Source organism: Scyliorhinus torazame, chromosome 18 (assembly GCF_047496885.1).
Source record: "Scyliorhinus torazame isolate Kashiwa2021f chromosome 18, sScyTor2.1, whole genome shotgun sequence".
Taxonomy (NCBI): domain Eukaryota; kingdom Metazoa; phylum Chordata; class Chondrichthyes; order Carcharhiniformes; family Scyliorhinidae; genus Scyliorhinus; species Scyliorhinus torazame.
Window position 1 is genome coordinate 106,187,506 of NC_092724.1, and position 12,205 is coordinate 106,199,710.

The window sequence follows — 12,205 nt, forward strand, 5'->3', positions numbered from 1 at the left end:
TCAGTTCCTGTGCCTTCAGCTGATTACGATCTCCCCTGAGGCCAGGGGCCTCTAGCTATCCAGCATCCTTTTGTAGAAACTGCATCCCCAGAAAGTATCCAGAAAGCCACTTTCTTCAGTATCTTTGTTCCTTGGCCACATTTCCCATCAGGCCACAGTGTCTGTTGAAACTTGGCCTATTTCCCAGTCGGCTTAGGGCCAGGGTTACAATGTTTAACAGAGCTGCAAAAGATGTATGGCGAAATGCGTTACGGACCAAAAATAATAGGGTGGCACGGTAGCACAGTGGTTAGCACAGTTGCTTCACAGCTCCAGGGCCCCAGGTTCGATTCCCGACTTGGGTCACTGTCTGTGCGGAATACGCACGTTCCTCCCGTGACTGCGTGGGTTTCCTCCGGGTGCTCCGGTTTCCTCCCACAGTCCAAAGATGTGCAGGTTAGGTGGATTGGTCATGCTAAATTGTCCCAAAAAAAAGAAAGGTTGGGTTACGGGGATAGGGTGGAGATGTGGTCTTAAGGAGCGTGCTCTTTCCAAGGGCCGGTGTAGACTTGATGGGTCGAATGGCCTCCATCTGCACTGTAAATTCTGTAAATAACCTTGCTACAAGTAATAAGCTGTGACCATCATGGTCCATTAATTCATTCATCCACTTGCTTTCCTCGTTTATTTTTCTGTAGATATTTCTCATGACTCGGGGATTTGCACGTGTTTTCTCAGTTGACACGGTACGACCCGAGACTGCAAAGTAGCAAATAAAGCCATGAACTTCGAAGCCCTGTTGTTTTAATGAACCAATATCACAATTGTTGAGACAGCCCTGCCTTAAAGCTTTCCCTTATTTTTCACTCGGTTTTCAGCAAGACAAAGAAATAGTGGAAATTGTCAGCGGTGTGTATACAAGTAGGAAGGAGGCCACTACCCTGGGTGGACGGGTGGTAGGATGGCATGTCCCGTGTTGAAGTGCTGGACACTTGAACATCGGTAAACCGGATAAGCCCAGCATAAGGGACAGTTGTAAAACTGCTAACCTGTCACCTGTATTAAAGTCATGTGCACTTGGAGAGGTTTTGTTTTGTGTAATTTGGGTTATTTTATTATCTATTGCCAGCTCTGACCGAGGCGAGGGATATTAATCTGCACTTGAAGCCACTCCAGCGCTATTTCGAGGATATTGAGAACGTGGAGTTCAATGAGGTGAAGCCCCTGATTAGCTGCCTCATGCACTTGATGTGCCTGATCTGGACTAGATCCAAGTACTACAACACTCCGGCACGTATCATAGTCCTTCTGCAGGAGAGCTGCAACCTCCTCATCCAGCAGGTACGATGTTTGAAACTGCTGTATGAAGACTCCTTACTCTGTAGCCCTTCTATTTTCAAAGACCCCTGTCTCCCCCCCCCCCCCTCTTCTCTTAACGTTGGCTTGCTTATTACCACCCTGAGAAACCGTATTCAGGAGACAGCACATTTCCCTATTTTTTGCTGTTTTTCTTCCAGTTCCCTCCCCATCTCTCCTCAAAGGTGTTAACTTTTACTGGGGTACTAATGTCAGCAGCCTTACAGCATATCACCTATTTGGCTAAATGCAAACTTTTGCTGTCCTCCATCTGCAAATTCAGATTCAATCAGTAGCAGAAAAACAGAGGATCTGGTCATTGTAAGTTTGCTGTTTGTGGGAGATTGTTGTGTGCAAGATGACTGCTGGGTTTCCTGCAATACAACTTGCATTTTAGGGGCAATATGGCCTTGTGATATTGTCACTGGCTAAGTGATCCAGAGACCCAGGCTATAAGACCTAGGAATAGAATTAGGCCATTTGGCCCATTGAATCTGCTCTGCCATTCAATCATGGCTGATACGTTTCTCATCCTGCCTTCTCCCCATAACCCCTGTTTCCCTTATTAATCAAGAACCTATCTATCTCTGTCTTAAAGACACTCAGTGATTTGGCCTCCACAGTCTTCTACGCCAAAGAATTCCATTGATTCACCACCCTCTGGCTGAAGAAATTGCTCCTCATTTCTGTTTTAAAGGATCATCCCTTCAGTTTTTCCCACTAGTGGAAACATGCTCTCCATGTCCACTCCATTCAGGCCTCGCAGTATCCTGTAAGTCTCAATAAGATCCCCCCTCATCCATCTATACTTCAATGAGTACTGACCCAAAGTCCTCAACTGTTCCTCACATGACAAGTTCTTCATTCCAGGGATCATTTTTGTGAACATCCTCTGGATCCTTTCTGAGGCCAGCACATCCTTCCTTAGATAAGGGGCCCAAAGGTGCTCACAATACTCCAAATGGTGTCTGACCAGAGCCTTATACAGCCTCAGAAGTACATCCTTGGTCTTGTATTCTAGCCCTCTCAACATGAATGCTAACATTGCATTTGCCTTCCTAACTGCTGACTGAACCTGCACGTTAACCTTAAGAGAATCTTGAACTCGGACTCCTGAGTCACTTTGTGCTTCTGATTTCCTAAGCATTTCCCCATTTAGAAAATAGTCTGTGCCTCCATTCTTCCTACCAAAGTGCATAATCTCATACTTTTCCACATTTGGTGGGATTCTCTGGCGCCCCCACTGGCCGTAGGATCCTCTGTCCCGGCAGCCGGCCAATTGGGTTTCCCATTGTGGGCACCCCCACGCCGTCGGGAAATCTGCGGGCGTGAGTGCGCTGTCGATCAAGCAGAGGATCTCGCTGACGGAGAATCCAGCCATTATATTCCTCTGCCACTTCTTTGCTGACTCTCCTAGCCTGTTCAAGTCCTTCTTCAGACCCCTGCTTCCTCAATACTACCTATCCCTCTGCATGGGCAGGATTCTCCGCTGTTGGGATGCTACATTTTGCCAGCAACTCGGGGCGTGTGCTGCCACACAATGGGATACCCGATTGACCAGCCGGTGTAACGGATCATCCCGTCGACGTGCTGAACCAGAAATCTGGCACGGCGGGACGGAGAATCCAGCCCCATATCTTTATATCATCTGGAAACTTAGCAACAGTGCCCTCAGTTCCTTCTTCCAGATCGTTAGTGTTTTGGCTAATGCTTTGGTGACATGGATTTAAATCCCAACATGGGAGCTGGTGGAATTTATATTCAATTAATAAAATTGGGAATTGAAAAGCTTGTCTCAGTAATGGTGACCATGATAGCTATCATTGATTGTTGTAAAAACCCATCTGGCTCACTAATGTCCCTTTAGGGAAGGAAATCTGCCACCCTTACCCGGTCTGGCCTACATATGACTCCAGACCCACAGCAAAGTGGGTGACTCGTAACTGCCCTCTGAAATGGCCTAGCGAACCACGCAGTTCAAGGGCAATTAGGGATGGGCAACAAACGTTGGCTTTGCCAGCGACGCCCACATCCCATGACAGAATTTTTTTAAATGATAATCGTGACTACACTTCAAAAATCACTTTCTTCTTTTTAAAGTGCTTTGGGATGTCTCGAGGCTGTGAAAGATGTTCAATAAATACTAGATTTTCTTCCTTAAATGAGACTCTTAATAATGTATTTGTGAGTAAATTAATATTTACTTTTCATTGCCTTGTTATCAGCTTGTTCAGCTCAGCATGGTTTGTGAGCCATAGCTTTGTCCAATATTTTGCCGTGCCCTTGCAGTAGCTTCTGGTACCATCTGAGTCTTACAGTTCCTTCTGATTGTTCTCATTTCTTTGGTACAAGATGCTGCACAGTCTTCTGCGAATGCTGGTGAGGTTGTGCAACTGAGCCAAGTGGGGACTGAACCATTAGTTTTCATGTCATAATCGAGATTGAGCACTCGTGCTGCAATACACAACATCCCCAGAGCCCCTGCCCATTCCAGCCAATTTGACTTCTATAATGGACTGCAACATTCTTGAGAGCTCCTTGTGCCTCATCATTGTACCTGTGCCATTTTTGCATGTTGCAGTCTCGTATATATCTCAACCCAGAGGACATCCTGAAAGGCGAAGTGGAGGAAAGCTTGAGCAAGTTACGGGACTCTGTTGACACCTTCTGCCTTTTCAAAGAAACTTTTGAAGAAAAGCGAGGGAATCTGCAGAGGTACTGCAAAGAAGGTGAAAGCGTGAAAGAGTGGGACTTTAATTCTCTCCTGATCTTTGCCCGCATGAATTGCTACCTCAGCAGACTTGAGCAGATCGAGGTAAGGATTACAACAATGGGGCGATGATGTGCTTTTGAACCCAGTATAAAATTATTCTTACAAATGTATCCCTTACGTCAGTGTGGAATCTAGGTACTTGTGAAGTTTCAGGTTATCAATTTTAGACGCCACTATTTAAATTTGCTGTTCCGCATAGGTTGATGATCTGAATCTGACTCAGATCTGCTAAGTGATGGAGGTAGCAGAATCCAAAAATATTACCACTTCTTTCATCTTATTAATTCTCCAAGGTACTTACTGCAGAACATGAAACATGTGGAAGCTAACAAGAAGGGATTGAAATTGGTCATCAATGGGGCGCATTAGTTAGCACTGCTGCCTCACAGTGCTGAGGACTCAGTTCGTTCCCGGCCCCGGGTCACTGTCCGTGTGGAGTTTGCACATTCTCCCTGTGTCTGCGTGGGTCTCACCCCCACAACCAAAAGATGTGCAGGTTAGGTGGATTGGCCACGCTAAATTGCCCCTTAACTGGAAAACATAATTGGGTGCTCTAAATTTATTAAATAAATACATTTTAAGAAAGGAATTGGTCATCAGCCCTGACCTTCCACTGGACCATGTGCCTAGGCAATTTATTTAAAATCCAGCAACTGCAGCAATATTTTCCTATGAGCCTTGAAAGTAATTGAATGAAATTCCAGAATATCAATATAATTTTAGAGCATCCATTATTCCAATCCATTGAAGTGCATTCCACAAATATTCCGATGGGTACATAACAAAGCAGCCTGCTTCCCATTGTATATTTTGTCATCTCTATCTCCATTTATACTTAAAAATCCAGCCACACTCTTAATAGAAAGATTTTCTCTTCTGAAATAGTCTATAATCAATATTATAAACAGGGATAGTGACTCTCATTGGTGAAATTCAATTTCTATTTTCTACCATTGTTGAATGTCAGTGCCAAGGTATAATTAATTCCTTTGGACACCTTTTGAGTTATCGGTGTGGTGATCTTTGTGAGGGATTTCCAGGATGGAAGACACAAAGATACACAAAGCCCTTTTGAAGAACTAAACTAATTTTATTAACACTACTAAATTTGAGTTTCACACTTATTCTGAATAGCAAACACACATGTAAGAATTAAACTACACTCACTCACTAACACTATATCTACTAATTATAACTATCATATCTTAACTAACTCTGCAATACACCATGAATCTTATTTTCATCAGCTCCAGTCTAATCTCCTCCCCCTAGTTTAAGAGTAAATTTATAGTACTGTTCCTTAGCTCCCTCTGGTGGCTAGGCTTAACATAACATTAACTCTTCACATGCTGTACATTTGTATAATGCCACAATGGGTTGATTCAAAACAATGTAAATTTCCTATAAGCAGATATTAATTCATGATTACTGCGTTTAATTTTCTGGTAAAAGGGGGCATTTCAAAATCTTTGGTCATGCTTGAGGCTTTTTCATTGCTATTGCTATCCTCAAGTTCGACTTGCAGTCCAAGCCATTTCCAGTCTTCTCAGTTTTTCTTGATAAGAGTTGAATCATGCCCTCTCCTGAGTCTGAGTTGTGAGTCTGTCTTCGTTAGTCAGTATTAAATATTGCAAACACTCTCTCACTGTTGTTCTAAAAAGCAGGAGGAATGCTAATGATGATGAGTGAGACCCAGTGGACAGTGTCAAGCTGGAGTGGAAATATGCTGTTCGGGCTTAATCTTTCATGTGGCAAAAAAACCTCTGTTGCCCACCTCTGAATTAATGCTGTGCATCAAAGAGCCTTCTCTATTTCTTTGTTATGTATGAATCTAGAATTTGCCCCATTGGTCCATATTTTCTTTTAGTAGAATAAACCTGTGTTTTGCCTCTTTATCTACACTGTGCATGAATACTGAGTCGATCTAATGTAATTGAAAGTGACTTCTTCACTGAGTCTGTTTGGAGAGTGCAAACAAATATCCTGCCAGTTTTCCTGCCCTCACAATCTTTAAAGGAAACATATTTTTGTTCATATAATATTGCACTCCATTTTGTTTGAGTCATTTCTTTGCATGGTTCCACCTATGTCCCAGAAGCACTACTCCCCCAACTGTCAAGTGTTGAACATCAATGAATATGCTCTACAAGGAGGGGAGATGGTAGCGCAGTGGTAATGTTACTTCCCAAGTAATTCATAGAATTCTTAGAATTCCTCCAGAGCAGAAGGAGGCCATTCAGACCATCGGGTCTGCACCGAGCCTCCGAAAGAGCACTTTGCCTAGGCCCACTCCCCTGCCCTATCTTCATAACTCCATAACCCCAAGCTAACCTGCAGATCTTTGGATACTAAGGGACAATTTTAACATGGCCAATCTATCTAACCTGCACATCTTTGGACTGTTGGAGGAAACCGGAGCACCTGGAGGAAACCCACTTAGACACGGGGAGAACATGCAAACTCCACACAAACGGCCATCCAAGACTGGAACTGTACGAGGTCCCTGCTGTTGTGAGGCAGCAGTGCTAGCCAATGTGCCACCTAATCTGGAGGCCCAGCGTGACACTCTGGGAACATGGGTTCAAATACCACATAGCATGGTGGAATTTAAATTCAATTAATACATCTCAAATTGAAAGTTAGTCATCAGAAATGGAGATCAAGTATTGTTTAAAAACCCAACCAATTCAACACTGCTGTTTGGCAAAGGAATTGTGCCGTCCTTACCCAACCTGGCCTGGCTTACAGATGACTCCAGTACAACAGCAATGTGGTTGAAATGGCCGAGTAAGGCACTCAGTTGAAGGTCAATTCGGGATGGGCAAAGAATCCTGTCCTTGTCAGTGGTCCCCCATCCACGAAAGGATAAAAGCAGTTCACATAATAGGTATGTTAAAATTAAAGCTGATATCGTAGAATCATCATAGAATTTACAGTGCAGAAGGAGGCCATTCGGTCCATCGAGTCTGCACCGGCTCTTGGAAAGAGCATCCCTATTTAAGCCCACGCCTCCACCCTATCCCCGTAAACCAGTAACCCCACCTCACCTTTATGGACACTAAGGGCAATTTATCATGGACAATCCACCTAGCCTGCACATCTTTGGCCTGTGGGAGGAAACCGGAGCACCCGGAGGAAACACACGCAGATACGGGGAGAACGTATAGACTCCGCACAGACAGTGACCCAAGCCGGGAATCGAACCTGGGATCCTGGAGCTGTGAAGCAACAGTGCTACCCACTGTGCTGCCGTGCTGCCCACATTATGATTAAAGTGACAGTGGATACAAAATTGACGTGTCAATCTTGAAGTTATTTTACAAGTAACTTTGATGGTTGGATCCAGAGATATGAGTCCCACCTTGGCTGTTGGAGAATTTACTTTCAGTTAACAAAATAAAAATCAGGAATAAAGAACTCGTCTCAGTAAAGTTGGCCATGAGGGCGGCATATTGCACAGTGGTTAGCACTGGGACTGCAACACTGAGGACCCGGGTTCGAATTCCGGCCCTGGGTCACTGTCCGTGTGTAGTTTGCACATTCCCCCCATGTCTGGGTGGGTTTCACCCCACAACCCAAAGATGTGCAGCTTAGGTGGATAGGCCACGCTAAATTGCCCCTTAATTGGAAAAAAAAGTAAATAATGGGGAGCTGTAAATTAAGAAAAAAAGTAAAGTTGACCACTGAACTACCAGATAGTTGTAAAATTTATCTGGATCACTAACATCATTTCAGGAAGAAAATCCACAGTTATTTCCAGATCTGGCCTGCGTCTAACTCCAGACCCAGAAAAATGTGTTTGATTCTTAACTGCCCCTGAACTAGCAGAGGAAGCAATTCAGTTGCCTTCAAGAGGGGGGCTTGGGGACTGGCTGTAAATATTGGCCTTGGTAAGAGTGCTCATATCTCAAGACTGTATCAAAAAGAGAAATGGAGCGAGATTCTCCGTTTCCCCAGATGCGTGCTTCTCTGTGGCGCATCGTTCGCAGGCAGCGGGATTTTCTCTTTCAGCCACTTGTCCATGGGATTTCCCATTGAAGCCACCAGGAAACCGGCGGGTGGGGGTGTGCCGACAGCGGTTAAAGAGAACCCCAACGGCCAGAGAATTCCTGCCACGGGGAACAGTTTTTATTCAGACTGGAGAGAGGTATGCTATGGTGCTCCACAGGGCCCAGTATAGGGCCATTGTTTTTTTTTGCTGTATATTAATTACCTGGATTTGGGTGCACAGGGGTAATTTCAGGGGTAATTTAGAAGAATTATACAACTCTGGTAATATGGTTGCGAGTTATGTGGTGAGACTGGGATTGTTTTCCTTAGAGCAAAGCAGGTGAAGTGATTTGATAGAGGTGTTCAAAGTCATGAAGAGTTTTGAAGGAATAAATAAGGATAAATATTTCCAGTGCGAGTACGGACAACTGGAGGACACAGATTAAAGGTGATTGGCAAAAGTGCCAGAAGTGACATAAGGGGACGATTGTTTACATTGCGAGTTGTTGTGTGATATGGGGCACACTCTGGAAAAAGGTGGTCGAATCAAATTCAATGTAATATTGAAAAGAGGATTGGAGAATTACTTGGAAGAAAAATATTTACAGGACTTTGGGGAAAGAGAAGGAGAATTGGGATTTTAAGAGGCAGCAGAGGCATGATGGGCTGGAAGGCCACTTTCTGAGGTGCACCTTTCTGTGATTCTATAAAATCCCGAAGGCAGCGTGTATAGGGGTGTGGGGAGGTTTTCCACGCCCCCCCATATCATGTTTCTCGGTGGTGGGGCGGCCCGCAGTTGGCCAACGGTGGGACCTTCTGGTCCTGCCGCTGTCAATGGGATTTCCCATTGAATCCACCCCCACCCCATGGAAACCTGTGGTGGGGGTTCTGTAGCCATCCGGGATGGCCACTTACAGTATATAAAATGGACACTCGCAGAGCATACAGGGAAAAATGGACAATGCAAAGAAACAAGCAGGCACAGAGCCTGAATGTATATTTGGAAGACAGACTGTAGACGGAACCGAAACTCCGGGCCGATTTACATATTGATGTCCCATCTCCGGGAAACAAAGAACTAGTGCTCAGGTAGCCGATCCTGTCCCAGGCAGTCCGGCGCCACTACCCCAGCAAGAAGATACAAACAAAGCAAGGCCAACGGCCACTTAGGACACGCCCAGCCATCAAGGCACCCACCCCTTTATTGGCTCAGATCGATGGCAGTGATCAAGAAGCTGCCCAATTAATTGGGACCAAGTTTAAGGCCCGCCTAAAAGCACGCAAGGCCCCTCCGAGTATAAGAAGGAACCATAGCCAAAGGTTCACTCTCAAGCGGAGAGAGCCTTCCACCTGCACCACCAGAAGCAAGTAAGTTCAAGTTCAACGCTCGCTACCAGACGGACGACTTTAGCTGTACTCCTGTTACCTCTTCGAACCCAACAGCCTCAGATCCGAACAACGGCCATTGTTCCTCTGACCTAAGTGGGCACCCGAAGTTAAGTATAGATATATAAGTGATAGATATAGTTTAGCCTGTAGTGTTATTGTGAAGGAGTAAATCATACTGTGAGTAAATAAAGTAGTATTGACTTTGAACTAACTAACTGGTGTATTGGCTCTTTGATCGGTATTCGGTTGAACCTTGTGGCGGTATCGAGAGATACCTGGCGACTCTGAAAGCATACTCATAATTAGGATTAACAAAGGCGACCTTATTAACCGCCATATTTATAGCAAGTAAATATAACAACAGTTCACCGTCAGTGGGACTGGAAGATCTTGTTGACTAGAACAGACAGAAAATCCCCCTGGGTTCTGCGGAGCCCCAGGGTTAATTAGGATTCATCCAGGGATTCCATGGTAGGTCCGACTGCTCTAAACTTGTGCTTCCAGCTTGTGTATTGCAGGCGGTTATCATACTGCATTGCTTACTGGTCGCGCACCTGTCAGCCTATCAGCAACCAATACAATGAGAAGCCAGCCTCTGATAGGATGAGCTGGAAACAGCAGCAAAGTGGGTATTGAACGTTCAAGACAAGGCTGAGAGTGAAGGTGACTGGATGGCAGAGTGGACAGCGCAGCAAAGTAGACCAAGGGATGATGAGGAGGGGGAAAGGACATGGTCACAGAGGGAGGGAGGGGAGGGGAAGTGGCCAGGGAGCAACAAAGAGAAAGAGAAAGGTGACATTGTGAGTGTGTGATAAAGTTCTGAGCATAAATGTGTATCTGTGCTTTTTTTTTAAAGCCCCCCCCCCCAACAGTCAATGGTAACCAACTCACAAAAGTGCATGATGAACAGGCTCCAATTATTGTCAAACCCCTTCTTCACTCCCTTCAGTTCGAGCTTCACCTTCTCCAGAGTCAAAAACTCCAGCAGGTGCCCCCGCCACACTGAGGCACAGGGCAGAGAGACTGACCTCCAACAAGACCCGCCTATGAACGGTCAGTGAGGCGAAGGCTGAGATATCTGCCCCCGCTCATGCCTGCAGCTCGGGCCGTTCGACACGCCGAATATGGCTTCTAGGGGACCAGGCTCTACATCAACATGCAAGACCCTCGAGATGGTGCTGAACACCGTCCTCCAAAACTTTTCCAGCTTCGGGCAGGACCAAAACATATGAATATGATTCACGGGGCCACTCCCACATAGCTCACAGACATCCTCCACCCCCTCAAACAGCCGGCTCATCCTTGATTTTGTGAGGAACGTTCTGTACACTACCTTCAGCTGTATCAGCCCCAACCTCGCACATGAAATCGAGGCATTCGCTCTCCTCAGCACCTCACACCACAGTCTCTCTTCCAGCGCCACCTCCAGCTCTTCCTCCCACTTCACCTTAATCACCTCCATGGACACTCTATCCTCCTCCAGGATCCTCCCATAAATTGTGAAGAAGACCCCCCTCTCCCACCCCCTGCTGACAGCACCGCCTCCAGCAACAAGGAGGCTGACACCATCTGGAAGGTCCTTGCAAAGTTCTGCACCTGCATGTACCTAAACCGTCCCCCTTCGCCAACCCATACATTTCTCCCAGCTCAGCTAAGCTCGCGAATTCCCCCCCCCCCCCCTCCCCCGCCAAAGAACAAATCCTTAATTTCCTTAATTCTCCTCTTGTCTCATCCCTGAAACTTTGCATCCATCCTCCCAGGCTCGAATACATGATTCCCCTGATCGGCATCCCCCCTGACCCGATCCCAGTTTAAAGTGCTGCCTAAACTTCCTTGTCACCTTCAGTGTGGTCACCGCCACTGGACACACCGAGTACTTTCCTGGGACCATCGGGAGCGGCGCCATTGCCAGCGCACGCAACCCAAATCCCCTGCAAGAGCCAGCCTCCATGTTTACCCACAGAGCACCCCCTCCCTTGCTCCAGTCCTGCATCCTCTCCGCATTCGCCGCCCAATAACAATGCAGCAGGTTTGCGAGACCTAATGCCCCCCCCCCCCCCCCCCAGGGAATGCAGCAAAACATTAATTTTTACTGCCTGCATCCGGCCCGCCAATGACAGCTGGCGGTTGCCCCACCTCGTCAAATCGGCCTTCGCCTTCGTCATCAAGATAGTGAAATGAAACTTCTGGAGCCTTGCCCAATCCCGGGCTACCTGCACCCCCAAATATTTAAAGTGGGTTGCTGTCAAACGGAGTGGCAGCCACCCCACTCCCGCTCCCGGTGGGGAGACCATAAAATACCTGCATTTTCTTAGATTCAATTTACACCCCAAAAACGCACTGAATCTCTGAAGCAGCTCCATTATACTCCCCACCAACACACTCAGTTCTGAAACATACAATGGCAGATCATCGGCATATAGGGACACCCTATGCTCCATCCCCCCCTCACCTCACTATCCCCTTCCACAATCCTGAGCTCCTTAGCGCAAGGGCCAAGGGCTCTATAGCCAATGCAAACAGTAAGGGGGACACAGGACATCCCTGCCTCATACCCCGGTGCAGTGTGAAATACCCTGAATTCATGCTGTTAGTGTGGACACTCGCCACCGGTTTCTTACACAACAGCTGCACCCATGCCACAAAATTCAGCCCAATTCCAGTACTGCCATCAAATAACCCCACTCTACTCAATCAAACACCTTCTCTGTGTCCCAT

General features: G+C 46.3%; 1 protein-coding gene across 1 annotated transcript in view; it reads left to right on the forward strand.

Moving 5' to 3' along the window:
• Nucleotides 1–12,205, forward strand: part of dnah9 (dynein, axonemal, heavy chain 9) — a 779,494-nt gene that overhangs the window by 44,267 nt on the left and 723,022 nt on the right. The window contains exons 5-6 of the mRNA XM_072483125.1: nucleotides 1,109–1,320; nucleotides 3,917–4,150. Coding sequence (XP_072339226.1) covers nucleotides 1,109–1,320; nucleotides 3,917–4,150 — 446 coding nt within the window. The remainder of the gene's footprint in view (nucleotides 1–1,108; nucleotides 1,321–3,916; nucleotides 4,151–12,205) is intronic.